The sequence below is a fragment of the Gopherus evgoodei genome, chromosome 7 (assembly GCF_007399415.2).
Source record: "Gopherus evgoodei ecotype Sinaloan lineage chromosome 7, rGopEvg1_v1.p, whole genome shotgun sequence".
NCBI lineage: Eukaryota > Metazoa > Chordata > Testudines > Testudinidae > Gopherus > Gopherus evgoodei.
Window position 1 is genome coordinate 98574688 of NC_044328.1, and position 20109 is coordinate 98594796.

The 20109-nt window shown below is 48.1% G+C and overlaps 1 protein-coding gene across 1 annotated transcript in view; it reads right to left on the bottom strand.

Annotated features, from left to right (window-relative positions):
* Positions 1-19406, bottom strand: part of EHD1 (EH domain containing 1) — a 31685-nt gene extending 12279 nt beyond the window's left edge. The window contains exons 1-2 of the mRNA XM_030569500.1: positions 18879-19406; positions 13543-13640 (exon numbers count right to left, since the gene is read on the bottom strand). Of these exons, the coding sequence (XP_030425360.1) occupies positions 13543-13640; positions 18879-19282 (502 nt within the window). The 5' untranslated portion in view covers positions 19283-19406. The remainder of the gene's footprint in view (positions 1-13542; positions 13641-18878) is intronic.
* Positions 19407-20109: the final 703 nt, after the last annotated feature.

Consider the following 20109-nt stretch of genomic DNA (forward strand, 5'->3'; position numbering starts at 1 on the left):
GTCCAGACTGCACGCTGTGGGATCTAATCAGTGTTGAGGTTCTTAGGGATTGGTTTATTTTGAAACGGGATTAGCTTGATTTACAATGTGAAAGTTGGCAATTGTAACATCCTGTATTTGTGCATTTGAAGAGACATCAGGATGCCTGCATTTAAACCTTACACCTTTTAGTGAAATTGCACACCAGGCAGACTCCATGATCAGCCAACAGAATCTCTCTACGTGAGAGAATTGGTGTTGGGGTTAAAACATTGGACTGGGACCCTCAGGTTTGATTTCCAAACTCTTCTACAGCCTTCATGTTACTTTGGCCAAGTCCTTTCCCCTGTGCCTCAGCTCCCTCTGTCTATTTAGACTGAGTAAGTGACTCTGCACACTAGGTGCTGTATCTCAGTGGTTTACAATCTGAGTTTGTGGACCCCTACAAAATTTTAAAAGGAGGCAGACCCATTTGGAAATCTGTTGTGTATATATTGCTGAATTCTATTCAGTTTTCAGTCTAAGTCTTTCATGGACCCCTCAATCTGTGGATCACATTGAAAGTCACTGCTATATACACACCACAGTATCTACGTTACTGTAATAAGTGTAAAACAGATGTAAGATCCTCTACACATAGGAGAGCTAACTTTTAGCCACTCATTCAATAGTCACTCCCCTTCCCATATTTAAAGGCCTCAATCTCCAATGCCTTTAGTTTCTCATCTCGAGGCAGGGCAGTACTATCATCCCTATTGTACAGATGGTGGCAGAGACTGAAAGACTTGCCCAAGGTCACATAGGAAGTTGTCTGAGCTAGGAGACTTGGGTTCAACTCCCAAGTGCTAAGATGCTCCCTAAGCACACTACACCATCCATCCTTCCTCTCCAGGGCAGTATGGAGAAGTGATACTGACTTCACTCTTGAAGCAGAGACTAAAGCCATCCTGAGAATTCCCAGCATTCAGCTAAATGCTAGCATACGTTTTATAAAGTGACTCAAATCTCAGTCTCCTGAGAATAGAGTCCTTTAGCTAGGGTGATTGTGGCAAAGAGATGGGTAGTTTCTGGAGCCTTCAGAGGGACTCAGCAGTATTCACTATTAAGAAGAGTCCCTCAATCAGACTAAGCAGCAGCCCCACTGCTATGCAAACTATGTTTGATACTATCTGATTTTCCCCCCACCCTTCCTCCACAGGCCTCACTTTACAAAGGAGCATTATTCTCAAACAGGGAAATTCAGGCACAAACAGAGGGAAGGGGGATGACTGCTCCAGGTCTCACAGTAGGCCAGGGGCAGAGCTAAGAACAGAATCCAAGTTGGAGTCCTAATCCAGTGTGCCTGCCCACTAGGTTATATATTGCCTGCCCTAAGCTCAGGAACTCAGACTAAACTTCAGAAGAGGTGGCACTGGTAAACATCCTACAGCATTTATACTTCTTGCCCTTTTAGAGCATTCAAATACAAAGGCTCCAGATACCTGGTATCAAGAACAGAGTGATGTGATGTACTCCAGAGTCAGTTTGTACTGCAAAGGCCCTAAAGGGCCTGCACCAGCTGAAATCAAGACCTCATTGTGCCTAGACACCCCCAACTTAGAGCTGGCAGCATAAGAGGATAGAGGGGAAACAGACACGGGGGAAGGTACTTATCACAGCAAAGATCACTGGCAGCACTAGGAAAAAGACCCAAGAGTGAACTCCAGTGTCTAGAGCAAGGCAGCTGGGACTATGTTATCTCCCCAGATTCAAAGACAAGCTTCTCAAGTTTAGTTGCACAGCAGAATAGAATCCCTTATGTCATGGGAAAATCCCAGTTCTCTGCCTCCTGCATCTGGCTCTGTCCACAGGATTGGAGTGTAAGTACTTGAGTCCATTGCTCTGCTGATGAACTATTTACTCAGACTGGCAACATGAGTTCAATTTACTGACAATGAACTGAAAATGGGAAGTAACTGACTGTGTAGTTCTGAGAAGCCAAAGGGGAATTCTGTCTAAGGGCAAACACTACAAACCAACCAATATACCAACAGCTGCCAGTTCCTCTGGAGGAACCCCAAAAGGCAGAGACCTGCATTGTATGGGCACTGCCAACTCAAGATGTCATTATACAACATTCCTTAAAAAAGTCTCACGGTCAGAAGGGAGAGTTTGAAAGTAGGACTCCTAAAGCCCCAAGCCAGATGACAAAACAAATCTGTCCTTCTCAGGATTACTTGAAGCTCCAGCCTACTTTCCTAGTGCTTGGGCCTGTCACTTATGTCCCAGAAGTTATATTGTGAAATAATCTGGCTTTTTCTTGATTACAATCCATCATGTTTTGTATGACCAAGTGGTTTTAGAAGTTTGGGGTAATCTATTTACCACAAAGTATGATACATATTAAGGCCAATATAAAAAAACAAGAGTTGCTGAAGTTAGGGCAGCATGGCTAGTGGTAAGGACAGGGGAATCATGTCAGGACACTTGAGTTTTATCATGAGCTCTGCCAAATTCACTATACTGGGACCTTTGGCAACATAAGCTTGAGTACACCCCCCTCTTATGGGACATCTGGAGGTTTAACCTGCACAGAACATGGATAAGCCATTATGCTCCTTTAAAGCCAGGCAGAAAGAACGCAGCCCTTTAACAGACCTGTCTTAAATTCAGACAGTTGTGTGCTCCCTTACTATCTCTGGCTGCTGAACCACACCTGACAGGTACAATACACAGTGCTGTCAAAATCTTGACCTGATGTTTCCCCACAGAGGAAAGCACTCAGTATTACCCAGTGGTGAGCTGCAGCTGTTCGCTAGAACCAGTTGCTAAATTAGATGTCAGTGGAGGACCAGCTGTTAAAGAGCCAGGCAGGTAGGAGAACAACTCGTCTGTGGGACCATCCTGTCCCCCACCTGAGCTCCCAGGATTCCCTGCTCCCTCCCCCACCCATCCCCAGCAGAGCCACAGAATGGCCAGCCGGTGCCAGCTGTGCTCCAGCTTCATCCTGCTACCTTGGCAGCTGCTCAAAGCAAGGTGTGGCAGTGAGCTCTGGGGCCACCTGGGGCAGGGAGGAGAGCAAGTGAGACAATTTGCCCCAGGGCTGGGCCCTGCAGGGGCCCCTGGCCCCACAAGGATGTCTCCCCCAGGCTCTCCCCTGCTTTCTCCACCCCACAAAGCTGCAGTATGTCCAGCAGCTGGGCAGCTCAGCTGAGCTCTGGGCTGCTGGCAAGGTAAGAGGGGGCTGCAAGCTGAGGGGGCAAGTGGGGCAATTTGCCCCAGGCCCCTGGCCCCACAAGGATGTCCTCCCCTGCCCCCAGCAGTGCTGCAGCGTGGCCAGCAGCTGGGGAGCTGAGCTCCTGAGTCGTCTGACAAGGTAAAGGGGGGGCTGTGAGCTCCAGGGCTGTGGGGGGCAATGGGGCAATTTACCCTTGGCCCTGCAGGGGCCCCTAGCCCCACAAGTATGTCTCCCCCACCCTAGCCCCTCCCCTGCTTCCTCCCCCTTTTTACAGGGAACTATTAGGATTTGGGCATATTTTGGTGAGTACAGGGTGCATTGTGGAGGTTGGCTCTCCCCACCTATCTGCCTTGACTCACATTACAAGACAACATTAGTCAATTGCAGAGTCAGGAATGGAGAGAATTGGAGATCAGCGCTCCTACAATACATGAGGAATGTTAAACATTCCAATCCCACAGCTGCTTGTGAATCAGCAAGTCTGATCCCTGCTATGGGTCTTGCTCTTTAAGAAAAAGAATGTTTTAAGAAAGTTTCCTTTAACTACCTCCTGAAGTTGTGGCCTGTTTGGTCAAATGAGGAACTTTCTCCTACAGCCTCTCAATTGCTCCTGGGTAGAGGACAATTAGAGGTTAAGAAAAAAGTCATGGACACTGCATTGAGACTGTTCAAGGGGAACAGATTTGTCTTGGTATTGCTCCACTCACAGGAGAAGCAATCTATAGGTAAGGTTGGGTTATATCATGGTGACAAGGACACAAGTAAATTTTGTGCCTTGACTGGCAAGTTTTGCCAAGTAGGGTTTAAAGAAAGTCCTTGTCTTCCCCTTGACAAATTCAAGCAGAATCAGTGGCCCACAAACATCCCATGTTTCTGCAGAACTGCAAGTTTGTGGTGTTGTAGCCAAGTTGGTCCCACAATATTAGAGCTCTGTGTAAGCTTGAAAGGTTGCCTTTTCCACCAATAGAAGTTGGTCCAATAAGGATTGCCTCACTGACCTTGTGTCTCAACTGTAAGAGACCTAAGAATCAAGTCCATTATCCTATTCCCCACTTTCCACCCCCAGTAGCCTGCAAGCTTTAGAATTGGGTGCTAGAGACAGGACAGTCCTTGATCCACTGAGACCTGGTCTAGTTGAGCATCCACCTATTGGCTCTTGTCCTTTGCTTGTATTTTTTGGGGCAGGGATCTTTGAGCTGTTTGTGTACAGTATCTGGCATAATGGGGTCCTGCCTATGTCTGGGGCTTTGGGTACTACCGCAAGACAAGCTGAAAATGTAACAACTGAATGTTCCCTGGAACATCAGTGACTCTTGGAACTCTGCTAGGGTCCTTGTGACACCAAGTTCCACAGGAAACTACATTTTTAGAGGAGTTTCTTCCCTTTCATTTTGAAATGTGGTGCTCCTCATTCAGTGTTCCCATTTCTGGCTAGCCAGAGCTGCTGTTATCTTTAGAGGTTACACAGGACAGGAAGACTACATCATGTAGTCAACAAGCTGCAGTGCACTATGCATTGTAATAAGTTACTCTGGTGCCACTTTGCAATGTAGTTTCACACAGTGTTACAATGTAGATTTTTAGGGTTTTGCATCCAGCAATTGGTCACTTGGGAGGCACATCTCAAGTCACTGGGTGGTTCTGCTTGATTTCTCACATCCAGTGCCTCCCTCAAAACATGCTGCATTTCAGAGTAATATTTGCATCAGAGGCTGAAGTAACTGCCTTATCTGTGGGCAGGGCCTTGAAATTAACACTGGCAAAGCTCGTTTCAGTGGTGAATGGTAGAATGTTACAAGGGGAAGATGTAGCTATGTTTGTGCAACAGATCCTAGAGGTCCTAGACTCCAGAGCTTGTTAGCAACTGAGTCAGTCATTTAAAGGCTACAGCAGTGATCAACCTTTTTATGCCCAAGATCACTTTGAATCTATGGGTAACCCAGGATATATCCCACCCCTTCTGAGGCTCTGCCCCCCTCACTCCATCCTCCCCCCTGTTGCTTGCTCTCCTCCACCCTCACTCACTTTCACTAAGCTGGGTAGAGGGGTTGGGAGGGCATGTGGGCTCTGGGCTGGGGCTGAGGGCATATGGGAGGGGGCTCTGGGCTGAGCCTGGGACAGGGGTTGTGGTGCAGGAGGGGGTGAGGGGTGCAAGCTCCAGGAGGGTGCAGGCTCCACAAGGGAGCTCAGGGCTGGGGTGCTGCCTCCTACCAGGCAGCCCTTATCTCTGGCAGCACCCATAGGTACTGCAGCATGGCTGCCGTTAGGACAGGCTCCCTGGCTACCCTGGCCTCATGCTGCTCCTGGAAGGGACCAACATGGCCCTCTGGCCCAAGGGGAGGGTGTCAGTAGGCATGTGGCTCCACACACTGGCCCTCTGCAAGGGCCACCCTTGCGATTCTCTTGGCCAATGGAAGCTGTGGGGGTGGTGCTTTCAGGCAGGAGCAGAGGGAGACCCCTGCCCCCCCTCCAAGGGCTTGGCTGGGCACTTCTGGGAGTGGTGTGGGTCTGCGGTAGTCAGGGAGCCTGCCTTAGTGGCAGCCACACTGCACTGCTGGAGACTGCAATTGACTGGGAGATCCTCTATGATTGACCAGTCAATTACAATTGAACAATTGGTGACAACTGGGCTAGAGATGCCTTTGATTTGCTCCCAAAGGCAAAACCAAGTGGAGTGTAACTGGCTGTAGCATCTTAAGCCGACAGCTATACAGCACCACCCAATGCCACACACACCCCTTCCCACACTTAAAAATCACTGATGGATCTTCTCAGGGCCAGCCTACACAAAAAGCCTCTCCCTTGGTGTTGTTGGTAAGCCCTTGTTCAACTAGCTTCTCCCCCCATACAAAGCAGTCCATATTTGTTATTAGAGTAGGGACTGCTGGTACTGGTGCATTAGAAGCCCCACAATTCACTGCTACAAGTCAGAGGTAGAAGACTACAGTTTATGCAGCAAGCCATGAGTTGCAGAGGGCAGCCAAATTCAGCTATTTAAAATCTCATTTTAGACAATGCCTAGGATCTCAGCCAACTCAAAATCATTTGAAGTATGCTTATGTTGGAACATTAAGCCATGCACAGGACTTAAATCCCCACAGCACCTCTGTAGCTGCAAAAAACAGCTTTCATATATGTTCACCAGCCCCTTCCCACCCCAGTTACATGGACTGGATTTGTTTGATTTGAGCAATGCTCTTACACCACAGAATAGAAGTTTGCATGTAGCAGATTCCAGATTTCCTGTGACTCAGGAAGACCCACAATGGAAGGCAATACTGTGCAGAACAGTTATGTAAATCAGGAACACAAAGTTAAGCAAGCTGTGCTCAAAGCTGTTCTAAACAGCAAGTTCCCAGCTGATCTGTGCATTCTTGAGATGCTCTGATATGCACTTATGCCTTAGCAGTATGGTCAGAGACTGGGGAAAGCCAGGACTCCTAATTCTAAATTCCCCTGCTGAGTTGAGTAAATTACAACTCTACAGCTTCCAGTCTCAGTTCAGCCACTGAAAGCTTGGCAGACCTTCAGAAGGTGTTAGCAGCATCAGGCAGAAGTAGACCAAGCCAGCCCTTCTGCACAGCAGTCTGGCAGTACTCAAAGGGCATTAATTTGCTTCAGACGACATGGGATGGAAAGGATGCAGGGCCACTCACTCTAGAATGTAGGTTTAATCCCTAGCCAAGATTATGGGAAATAACTAGCATCTGAGGTGAGATGAGCTGGCGAGTCTGCGCCCATGAACAAGGTATGTATCCAAGTCACCAACAGAACTGCTGGTTGTGTCAGCAAGTCCACCCATGTCTGCCCCTTCCTAACCTTGGAACCTCATCCCTTCCTAGTCCACCTTCCCTGGAAAGTAAAGATTGTTCTCTGGCTTTATAAGTGGGAAAACTGAAGTACAGAGATAAAGCAGCCTTCCCCAAGGCCAAAGCAAGTCTGGAAATTGAAGCCAAGTACTTTGCCCTCTGTCCAGAACTTTAACCACAGGGACAACATAGGGCACAGATGAAGTTACCACTCCTGCTTATGAAGAAAGGTCCTTAAACCATTGTGGCAGGCATTTCAGAAATACCTGAGAACAGGACTGAAATCTCAAGAGCACCTAATCTGGCACCTTTCATGCAGCTAAGATTCCAGACTCCAACAGAAGGAATGCTAATTGGCTAAGATCCGAACATTAGGGAGGATTTAGACTGGATAAAGGCTATTTTCCATGTAGCAGATGGCTCCTCCAATGAGTATTCCTCAGAGCAGGGGTCAGCAACCTTTCAGAAATGGTGTGCCAAGTCTTCATTTATTCACTAACTTTAGTTTTAGCATCCCAGTAATACGTTAACTTTTTAGAAGGTCTCTTTCTATAAGTCTATAATATAGAACTAAACTATTGTTGTAAGTAAAGTAAATAAGGTTTAAAATGTTTAAGCAGCTTCATTTAAAAATTAAAATGCAGAGCCCCCTAGACTGGTGGCCAGGGCCCAGGCAGCATGAGTGGCACTGAAAGTCAGCTCATGTGCTGCCTTTGGCACGTGTGCCATAGGTTGCCTACCCCTGCTCTAGAGAAACACTATGAACAGTTCTAATCAGCTGAGAAAACTCAGCATTAATAGTGACTGTTTCTGGGGCCATCCTTGGTCAGATCACCTTATTTTAAGGCAAGGGACAATTAGAATAGCTTATATAGTGTGACCTCTTGTGTATCACAGGCCATTAAACTTCACCCAAATATCCTTATGTTGAGTCTGATGACTTCAGTTAAACTAGAACATTTCAGTCCTCATGTTCTGTGTCTGGGACAGAAGTCTCCCGAGACCAAGACTATGGCCACACTACAGAACTTACAGCTGTGCCACTGCAGATGCTCTAAGCCAGGAGTAGACAACCTATGGCAAGGGTGCCGAAGGCAGCATGTGAGCTGATTTTCAGTGGCACTCACACTGCCCAGGTCCTGACTACCAGTCCAGGGGGCTCTGCATTTTAATTTAAAATGAAGATTAAACTTTTTAAAAACCTTAATTATATAACTAAACTATTGTATGTAAATTATAGAGTTACAGAAAGACCTTCTAAAAACATTAAAATGTATTACTGGCACATGAAACCTTAAATTAGAGTGAATAAATAAAGACTCAGCACAGCACTTCTGAAAGGTTGCTGATCCCTGCTCTAAGCTGATGGGAGAGCGCTCTCACCCCAACATAATTACTCCAGCCCTCTCATGAGCAGTGATAGCTATGTTGCAACACTGCCCACACCAATGCTTAGGTCAGTGTAATTTAAGTAGTTCGGGGGTGGGGAGGGTGGCTTATTCACACTGAGTGACACTCACAAGCTGTAGTATATATAGCTCAAGGCCCACCAATGCTTGAGGCCCCTGTGACAGCAGGGAATTAGCTGAGACATGATTAGGTGATCTCAGGAGGTGACCCAGACCCCCTTGCTGCAGAAGGCCAAAATACCTCAAGGTCCACGATAATCTGATCTAGGGGAAATTCCTTTCCTACATCAAATCTGATGATCAAAAGACTCTGGCACATGTGAGCACAGGCTAACCAGGCAGCTAAGTCAGGATTCTTTGTACCACCTGAAAGCACCATTCCAGCCTCTCATGTCTGAAGTTCATACCCTCAGTCATTGCTTGGACTGCATACACACCATCCTTACATGTAGGAATTTATATTAAGTGCAACTCTCTCTACAAACGGAACAGATGAAGATAAATAGGCCACCTAACAGCCTGAGACTGGAAGCCAGGCTTGGAGGCATGAAACGTCAGCCATGGAGAATCACAACTATGTACCTGCATCATTAGCACAGGCTTCCCTCATGCAAGCCATATCTGAAGCACTAGCACAAGACCAGAAACTGTGGAGTATGTCCCAATGAAAGTTTAGAAATTTTTTTTAAAAAATTCTTAGAGGAATTTTAGACCACATTTTCCTACAAGAGGTTCTGGGGACTGATGCGATCTGCCTATCCCTCTAAAGTGGCTCAAAAGTCTCATTACAGGAATAAGATACAGCTAAACTCTTACATTACAAACAAATTGTGGTTTGTAAGGGGGAGGGATAGAATTGTAACACTAAACAAAGCACTATGAATTGTGGAACATCCTGGTTTCTTTCTGACTAGGGGCAGCAAGAGCCTTATCTTTGAAAGCAGTTTCCTGCAGGCATTACTAGTCACTGGAAAAAATATCAGTTTGGAAAGGCTGATGTGATTAATAAGCAAGACATTTTCCTTCCGGCCTTTGCCATAACCAAGAAGCCACAAATACAGCAAGAGCTTCTGGAGCAGTGCAATCAAATGCCAGGATTTTGCTATTCAGGAAGAGCCAAACTAAGTTACAAGACTCTGCAGAGATCTTAACAAGCAGAGAGATGGACACAGAAAGGAATGCACAGGGACCATCCTCTGCACAGAAGTGACAAGCCCAGTTTCTCTGCTGGGGAGTAGTCACAGTGGGGTGCTTTGAAGCTGTGTGGGGTACAGAAGAGTGAAATCCTTTGGCAGAAACATTGAGAACCCAACAGAAAAACTGACACACTAGCTCAAGACCTGGATAATAGCCAGCACTAAGCCAACAGACCAATAAAAGGCCTGAGATTCAGTCAGAAGTTCTGAACCAATGGGGCTAGCAGTAAATATTTATGCTGCTTGGGAGCCAGAAGAGCTAGGTCAGTACAGAGCATTTGTTTCTAGAACAGTGATCCCCAAAAACTTTTCAGGGTCATGCCAGGAGTGGGGCAGTGGACAGAGGTAAGGGGGCCAAAGCTGGCAGGTGGGGGTGGGTCCGAGACCAGGGCCAAGTGTGAAGCTGCAGCTGGGCTGCAATCAGCCCAAGGCTGTGAGCGGGCCAGGGCCAGTGGGTCACCCCTCCCTGCTCCCTGGGGGGGCTGGCCTGGCCCTGCCACACACCCTGAATGTTCCTCCATGACAGTTTGGGGACCTCTGCTCTAGAAGGAAAGGAAGGTTAGTCTTGTGGTTTTGGAAATAGGCTGGGATTCACAAGATCTGAGCACTAGTCCCAACTCTGCAGACTTGGGCAAGTTACTGCTGACTCACTCAGTTTCCTCCATAAAACATGGATAAATATTCCTTTTCTCACTTTGTGGTCTTATTGTTCCAGGCCCTGTGCACACACGAAGATGGCCTCTGCCCCAATCTCCGCTGGGGCTTCTAAGAGCTATGCATGCCAACAGATTAGTGCTCAAAAGTTGCTGTCAGAGAAGAGGTGGCAAAAGAATTTAGCTGGAGGGATATTTACTCTGTATACTCTGACATGTTGATTGTTTTAATTGTTAAAGATTGTATTTTGAATCTCAACATGGCATTAAACTGTCTAACCCCTACCCTCCATGATTTCTTATTTAAATCCAGTTGTGGGAAAGTGCTAAAAATCAGGTTCTGCCAAGCCTACTTATTACTAGGGCAATCAGAAGTCAGCCTGTCCTGCCCTCTTTACACTGGGTTCTCAGACAAGGTCAAGATATTGATTGGTGTTTCTCCCAAGGCATTCCAGGCACTTAAAGGAGCCAACAGCACTGGGATGGGGACTAGGGTTGACAATGCTGCTTCAGGTTTCTACCTTAAGCTTATCTATGCAGGAGACAGCTCTCAGGAAGCCAGTCAGAGTGGCTATCAAAATCCTCCAGGAACTAAGGATCATTCCAAATTCCACCTCCTTGAGCTCTCTACAGGGAAGCTAGCTTCCAGGCCCAGATGCCACTTGGCTTTAGCATTCCAGAGGTCTCATGGCACCAACAGGTGCTGCAGGCTACAGCTGAGGAAGCCATTTCAGAGGCAACATCACTGCACACATCAAGCAGTAATATCTGGAAAACTGTCCATTGAATCTGTAGGGTAGCTAGTGTGGCAAAAGCATTAAGCTGAATACTAGAATGGGAGTCAGTCAAGTGAGAGCTGAAGTGTCACTTGTCAGGCTGGAAGAAAGGTAACTCACCAGAGCACAAAATGGGGAGCCAGGACTCCTGGGTTCTCCTGTCTATAGCCAGTAGGTCTAGTTGTTTAGATTGGGAGTTATTTGATGATCAGGACACCAGGGTTCTATTCCCCCATCCCTGCTGCTCACCTCTTACACAAATCACTTCCACTCTGAGCCTCAGGTTTTCCACTCAAATCTGTAGGACAGGGATATAGTGGCCTACCATCCAGAGAGCTGGTTTGCTGAATTAGTGAGGCCCTACATTCAACTCCATCATGTTAGTCTGGATGCAACATGATCCCTTTTGACCAGTACATCTAATTCCAACATCAGATAAAACCCTATTGATTTGGGGGGAAAAACGAGGGAGAGGATGAAGCCACTGCCATATTTAACACAGCCACAGCTTCAAGCACCTCTCCAATGTCTATAGATCAAACACCTTCAAGCATAACTATATCCCATCTCATCTGTCCATCATCCCAAGAGTATCATGGGAACACCTTGAATGAGGTCTCCCATTTATTTTGGGTATATATTGCTGCAGAGAGTTAGCCCAAGCTCTTAGCCATGTGTTGCCCCTAGCACCCTACTCCCATCATACACAAAACCCCTCACCCAGGTTTACAGGGACTTTCAGCTGGCCTGTCTGGGGGTTAGAGTCCAGGGTCTGCTTTCACTTGGGCTAGTAAGCCACCCTGCAGTGAGGACAGGCTAAATTACTCAAGTACTATTAGTCCTGCAATGCCTTCCCACAATTCCTTCTGTGCGCTTAGGACAGGTGAATTGTAAGAATTCACAAAAACAAAAGTAGCAGAGACTGTTATACAAAGCACCATGGGATGTGCCATCACAAATCCTAATGATCTGGGGAATGCAACAGCTGCAAAGACATGTTGGCAGCCATGCTGCAAGCCAATTGGCCTTAACTATCCCAGGTACTTGTCACCTAAGATCTCCACAGTGAATACATACCCTTAGCTTACACTGCTGCATCCACATTAGGGATTTGAACTCAACCTTGTTCAACACTTGCTTTAAACTGGTTCTGCTTGTAAGAGGAGTTACAAGATTAAGTAAGGGCTAAACACATCTGAGGTTTACATCAATTTAATTAGATTTAGTTGAACAGGTGCAGCTTTTCTGATATGAACATGCAAACTCAGCCAGCCATTGTCCCTACTTCCAGTACAGTGGAGAGGAAAGGAAACAGACCATACACTCATTTTGAGAGGTGGCTCAGCTAAGTAACTCCTCATTTAGATGATCTGATGTGCTTTGTGAAGCATTCTCAGCAGCATGCTACACAATTAACTAAAGTGGGAGGGTGTCATCCCCATTTTATGCTACAGAAAGGCACATTAAGCTACTTACCCCAGAGCAAAGGCAGAGATGGGACTAGAACCCAGGAGAGCTAGCTCGCCAGCTCTAACCATTACACTGCATTCCTTAGTCTAGAAATAGAACCCAGGAGTACTGACCCCCAACAGCCAGCTCTTATTTCATGTCTATTAAAGTTACTAGCCCCCCACACAGCAAGGGGACCTCTATTCTAAATAGGACAGACAGGGTGAGAGGGGAAGTGACTTGCCCTGGGTCACAGCAGAACCAGGAATAGAACCACTCCTCAACTTCAAGTCAAATGCCCTAGCCACTAGACCATAATGCTCTTCCTCTAAACAGCCTTAAAGCATTGACAACCCAACAAGAGATCCTGCATACATCCAGGAGGTGCCATGCTAGCTTCCCAAGATGAACTGGACTTGTCCACTCCAGAACCATTGTATTATGACATCAGGTGCATTGTCTCAGCTTCACAGTTAGTCTCAGCTCCCCAGATCTACTTCAAGCTAGTCTTTGGACAGACTTTCCAAGTGAGAGATCACCTCTGCTACACTATTCTCTTCCAAACCCAAAGACCAGAGAACATTCACAGCCCCCAAGACAGACAGCTCCACAAAGCCAGACTAGCAGTGGGTTTTAGCCACCAGTGCAATATGATTTAGTGATGCCAATCATTTCCATATTAGGAGCTGACACTGGGGGCAAATCTCAAGCCTTGGTAGACAGAGAACCAGGAAGGTTAAGTGGATGACTTAACCATGTCAAGCTATTTAGCCTTTAAGGTGAAACAAATCCAGCTGCCTTTGCTTGGAGCAGTAACTTGCTGCTGTTGTACCAAATGCTTTGCACACATGTACTTCAGACCACATCTAAGAAACCAAAAAGAGGGAGGGAGAGTCAAGTTTGGCTCAAGCTAGTCTGTTTTTCTGTTATGTGGTAGGAGCACCCTGGGCTGGTTTCACACTTCAGGGCTCCATGGTCCCACTGGTCTGTCAGATCCAGTCTGGAAATTCTCATACAATGTTGGCACTGGTATGCATTTAAAGCAAACAATTACCTCTGCTTATGCGCTGCTTCTCTCCTGAGAGGATACCAGGTGTGTCAATGATACTGATGCTATCCAGGACAGGGTTGGGTAGTTGGGCACACATGAACCTACATGAGAAGAGATATACTCAATTAGAGAGGCTGGGCACTTTCCTTCTGTGGTATGTAAAAGATCAGAGGCAAGAAAAAAAAACAAGGAAGATCAGCCATGTGGTCAAGGCTGTAGGCTGGGTCTGAGGCTATCTGGATTCAATTGCCTACTTTGCCAGACTCCCTATGTGACATGGGGCAAGTCTCCCACCCCTCTGCCACTCCCTCCCCCTGCCTACACTGCCTTAACTCCCCTATCTGTAAGGCAGGGAGAGTTTTACCTAATAGGGTATGGTGAGCATAAATCCAGCCTCAGGTATGTGGGAGGAGGGGTGCTAAGCTAGATAGCAGGCTCTTTGGGGAAGGGACTGTCATTTATTAGGTTTGACCAGCACTAGCAGAATGGGCATCTATAAGTCACTCCACCTCTGATTCACTGTCTTATAAATGGCTACCTTCAGAAGGTTCATCTCTTGCATTACAAGTATGTGAAAGAAACTGGAGCAAGTCTGTAGCTTCTTTGGCAGATTTACTAGCAGTTGACCATTTTTAAGCTACCAGTGTAATCAGTTCTCTTTAAATTAAACCTGGAGTGTCACATTAGTGCATCATCTACAGAGCAACACACCTGCTCTTCAGCCTTATATGCATAAAGCCACCATGTAAAAAGGCTAAGGACAAGGGAGCCATACTGGAGCAGTGCTGTTTAGACACATTTCTATTAAACCCCAAAGACAACAACAGACTTGCTCTTCAGCTGGTGTAGATCAGCTCCAATGGAGTTCTGATTTACACCAGCCCAACATCTATTCCTCTCTGGTATCTGAAACCTTTAAGCCCAATAGTGAAATGTTAGATGCAAGCAGCAATGTGAGTCATTAGGAATATTAACTGGAAATGTCAGTCAATACGGCAAGTTAATGCACTTTATACATTCCAGCTGTTGACAGAGTGGCAAGCTTGATGCCAAAACAGCACATTTTTTAAAGTTAAGAGTGACAGATTTCAGAATGCCACACCTAACCTTTCCACTGTGCCAATACTATGATTGGTAATTTAATGCTTCCATTCACTGTTTCCTAACTTTTGATCAGATCTTCTCTTGAAGAGTCATCTAAAAGAGGGAGAATTTGCTGGAATTTATTTTTTCCACTAGGCAGAACTGGCAAGATCTTCAGCTTGTTCTTATTTCAGAAGCTGAGTCGACAGCAATTTTAGTTGCTCAGTGGAGTCAGCAGCTCCTTTCTGTTTGGAGGAGATTTCAGTTAGCTATGCAGAAAGGAAGAGTGATCAACTGCAACAGCAAAGCAACCCTGCTGATCTGACATGGATTTCATAAAGAGGCAGGAAATCTCTCAACTCCTGCACAAGACTCATGTAAGCCTTAATCCCTAGTGCAGGGGTAGGCAACCTATGACATGCGCACAAGCTGATTTTCAGCAGCACTCACACTGCCTGGGTCCTGGTCACCAGTCCGGGAGGCTCTGCATTTTAATTTAATTTTAAATGAAGCTTCTTAAATGTTTTGAAACCTTATTTACTTCCATACAATGATAGTTTAGTTATATATTAGAAAGACCTTCTAAAAACATTAGAATGTATTATTGGCACACGAGACCTTACATTAGAGTGAATAAATGAAGACTCGGCACACCACTTCCAAAAGGTTGCCAATTCCTGCCCTAGTGTTTCAGAAGAGACTGAGCAGTTTTAAAAGCTGGACATTTCTACATTTTCTTCCAGACACCAAAAAAAAAATCCTAGTTTCAAATGGCATGCCTTGCTGCTCATACATAGACACCCTTAGCATAGTGATTATAGCACAGCAGTGGGGTAGACAGAGGAAAAACCAAGGGCATGAGGATAAACCTGTTACTCCTTTACTGAGCCTAGAGACCCCAGGGTGCTCCTTTAAGGAGCTTTAGGATGAATGCAAGAGAGACTTGTTATATGCCAGCTGAAGAACCCACTGGCTAGGACAGTTAGATTAAAAGGATACCATATTAAAGTTGCTGTACCCCTTTTTAAAACATACTAGGCCATCAAGATGAGACAAATTGGGTTAAGCATTAACACTCTTCACTCTCCTCCAACAGGGAGATCAGAGGCCAACATTCCAGAGACCATTTAACACTGATGTTTAAAGGCCATCTAGAACTGGTTTATAAACAAGCCAGCCCACAAACAGCTAGTAGAGCCGGACCTAGAATTGTCCAAAAAGTATCCTTCTGGGCAGAGAGGAAGCAGCCATGAATAGAGAGGGGCCCTGATCATGAGTTCAAGCTGCATGCTATGCTACTGGTATGGCTTTCAAGTGTTTCATTCGTGCCTTCCTGCATCACACCCTCATGGTCAGCTATGAAATCTTCAATCACCAAGGGCAGGGAACCCATTTCTGGATGATTATGAGAACCTGTGGCTGGATATGCCTCAATTACCCACTTCTTTATGGGTTTCACTTTGTCACAATTTTCTATTTTAATCTCTCTCTCTCCCCTTTCAACTACAGAAGCAGCCACATGCTAAGAAATGTCCACTAACATTAGGCTTCAAGCAGTGCCTTAGAGCATCAGAACATTTCCATGCCCCCCTGTATTATGGAGGTCACACCTTTGCACAAGGCCAGGGAGGCCCAAGGGGAAAACCCATCCTAAAATAGGTATTGGTTTAGTTTGAGAGAAGTTAGACTTCGCAACTCCTTGCTTTTGGGTAACAAAGCATCAACAAGCTCAAAGTTACAGCAGGCATCAGGAGACCAGGGTTTTACCCCCAGCTGTGGACAGGCTTGGCTGAGTCACTTCAACCCTGCCTTTTAGTTATTCCATCTGTAAAACAGGGATGCTACCGTAAGAGCTTGGAAAGCTCTAAGTGGGTGTTTCAGTTAAATCAGGCCCCTTTACATTGCCAACAGCTATTCTAGGTGCCAACAGAACTGAGCAAGAAGGGACTTCCCAGCTGGTACAGAGGCTTCATGCAAGCCCTGGGAGCAGGAGTACATGGCAGGAGTACTCTGCAATACTTCTGCTTCCAAGGGAGCTCCTGAACCCCCTTGCAGGACCAGAGAATTGGACTTTGAGTTGTGAAGGGATGCTGTCATGTTAAGAGACTTAGGGCTTGTCTACATCAGAAAGTTGCAGCGCTGGTGAGGGAGTTACAGCGCTGCAACTTAGGAGGTGTACACATCTGCAGGGCACCACCAGCGCTGCAACTCCCTGTTTGCAGCGCTGGCCGTACTCCCGTTTTGTCTCGGGTGTACAGAATCCAGCGCTGGTAATCAAGTATAGACACTTACCAGCGCTTTTCTTGACCTCCGTGGAATAAGCAGGTATCCCAGCATACCTGAGGAAGCCTCTGGTAATCAAACTGGTCTCCTTCCCCAGCTTGCTCTCGCGTTCCCTGAACCCCGAGCAAGCAGGTCTCCTTCCCTGAGGTTTGCTGGGTGGTTCCAGGAACGCGAGAGCAAACCGCGGCAAAGCTGGTCTCCTTCCCCGGTTTGCTATCGCGTTCCCCGAACAAGCAGGTCTCCTTCCCTACGGTTTGCAGGGTGGTTCGGGGAACGCGAGAGCAAACCGCGGCGAAGCTGGTCTCCTTTCCCGGTTTGCTCTCTCGTTCCCCGAACCCCCGAGCAAGCAGGTCTCCTTCCCTGCGGTTTGCAGGGTGGTTCGGGGAACGCGAGAGCAAACCGCGGCGAAGCTGGTCTCCTTCCCCGGTTTGCTATCGCGTTCCCCGAACAAGCAGGTCTCCTTCCCTGCTGTTTGCAGGGTGGTTCGGGGAACACGAGAGCAAACCGCGGCGAAGCTGGTCTCCTTCCCCAGCTTGCTCTCTCGTTCCCCGAACCCCCGAGCAAGCAGGTCTCCTTCCCTACGGTTTGCAGGGTGGTTCGGGGAACGCGAGAGCAAACCGCGGCGAAGCTGGTCTCCTTCCCCGGTTTGCTATCGCGTTCCCCGAACAAGCAGGTCTCCTTCCCTACGGTTTGCAGGGTGGTTCGGGGAACGCGAGAGCAAACCGCGGCGAAGCTGGTCTCCTTTCCCGGTTTGCTCTCGCGTTCCCCGAACCCCCCTTGAAGCCGCCCAACAGCGCTGCAGTGTGGCCACATCTAACACCACTTGCAGCGCTGGTTGCTGTAAGTGTGGCCACTCTGCAGCGCTGGCCCTATACAGCTGTAGTAATACAGCTGTAACAACCAGCGCTGCAAAATTTTAGATGTAGACATGGCCTTAAGAACTATGCCCCCTTCTTAAGAGTTACTATCTTTGGTTTTGATGATTGGAGCCTGGGAAGTTTAAATTAACTTGCTTTAATATTAATTTCTCCCATTTCAGCTTGGGAAAATGCTCTGTCAGTTTCATGCCTGTTTAGGGTCAGTTCCTAGTCAATTTCATTCAGAGCCCCCTCCATGCACCAGTTAGAGGTGGCCAAGATAACATTGCTATCGAAATCTGAGACACTGATGGGAAGGGATCACTATGCTCTTCTGCACAAAAAACCCCTTCTACCTGTGGCCATTCAGAGGCAGAAGACTGCCTATGGGCAGGGAGGGAGTTAAGAGAATTTGGCCGCAGAGTTTATAGGGTGAGGCATCCAAGAACTATGTCTTAGAGCTGCAGTTCTCAAATTTTTGGCCTCAGGACCCATTTGGGAACGTATAGGGCCTGTCACGACCCGGAAATAGTCTGGTGGAGGCCCTAGGTGGTCTCAGTTAGGTTCTGCTCAGCATTAACTGTACAATGGCAGCTCTCCAGCCCCAGCTACCAAGGTACCACCCCCGTGACCATGTTCCTCAACAGATGAAAGCCTCAACTCTAGCTTTGGACAGGGGGTATTATGCAGGAGTCAGTACAGGGATCTGCATGAAGAAGGTTGTCATAAGTCTGGGGGCTGACAAGTATTGTTGGCAGTCTCTCCTCCCCCCCACATCCCTTCACACCAGGGTCTCACCTCTTAGAGATGGTATTACGCTCAAACTGGAGGTGCCAGGCAGTGCCACTCATGCCCACCCACCAGCCCAGACTTACCTACTGAGTACGGCGCTGGGGGAGGGGGCGCTGCAGGTCCCCCCCATACTCAGGCTCTCACCCGTTGAGGACAGTGCTAAGCTGGAGGCTGTGGTGCCATGAGTGGCCATGCAGGCCCCGGGCAGCCCTCACCCAGGGAGAACGGCGCTGAGGGGCGCCGCAGCCCCCCCGCCCCGCCCCCTCACGTGGGAAGGAAGGGGGCGAGCGACGCTGCAGGCCCCCGCGCCCCCCCCCGGCTCACCTGTTGAGAAAAGCGTTGCCGAAGGAGTTGAGCTTGCGGAAGGGCCGCCGCGGGTCGACCACCAGGGCGTTGCCAGGGACGACGCCCTCGGTCTCGCCGCCCATGACGGCGATGAAGGAGTCGGTGGTGGGCTCGGGCCCGATGCGCATGCCCGGGAAGTCCTGCTCGATGAGGTGCCGGATGAAGGTGGTCTTGCCGGTGCTGTACTGCCCCACCAGCAGCACCATGGGCTTGTTCTCCCAGTCGGCCGGCTCCAGCGCCGGGGAGTGGAAGTCGTGGAAGCGGTAATACTCCTCCAGGGGCAGCAGCTTGGTGGCGTAGAGCTGCTTCAGCCCCTCCGAGACCGTGCGGAACAGCTCCGGCTCCTTGCGCCGCCGCGCGTCCTTGCTCACCCAGCTGAACATGGCTGCGGGGACTGGAGGGGCGGGGAAGGCTGCGTTACAAGCGGGGACGGGAGCGCGACAACGAGGAGCGGGCCAGCAACGCCCACCGCTGTGCTCAGCCGCTTGCCACTGAATGAAGGGCCCCCCTCAGTGCCTGTATTTATATGGATCCCCGCCCCTCGGCCACGCCCCTGACAAGCTGATTGGTGCCCGTCAGTTGGGCCGCTTCCGCCCCGCTCCCTCATCCCCTACGCTCCTTGGCACAGCTCCACAATCGTAATGGCGTCACTTCCGCCCGTCTCGTCCGCCTTTTGCCTTTCGCTGCCCTCCATGACAGTTACCGAGGTGGAACTCCGCCCCTCCCCGCTCTAGTCGCCATGACAGTTACTGAGGCAAAAGTAGCCTCAACCATTGGCTGATATAGGATCATGTGGTGTTCAGGGGCCGCAGGGGTTTGACCAAAGACACAGTTATCTGAAGTGGCTATGTTCATCCTGTGCTTCCTCGCTACCCTGTTGGCCCGACTCCTTCCACGCTGGGGGTGTCGGATACCCTTGTCAGTGAATCAAAATCTCCTCACACCAGCCCCTGACTCCCCCATCAAAATCAAGCCCCAGCCCCGACACTGCCTACCGAAATTATGGGTTGCCAACCCTCCAGGATTGTCCTGGCATCTCCAGGAATTAAAGATTAATCTTTAATTAAAGATTATGTCATGTGAGGAAACCTCCAATTCTATCCCGAAATCAACCCCAAAGCCTCTGACGCTGTCCACCTAAATTAGAGGGACCAGATACCAATTGTGAAAAATCATGATAGGAGGTGGGGGGTAATAGGCACCCATATAA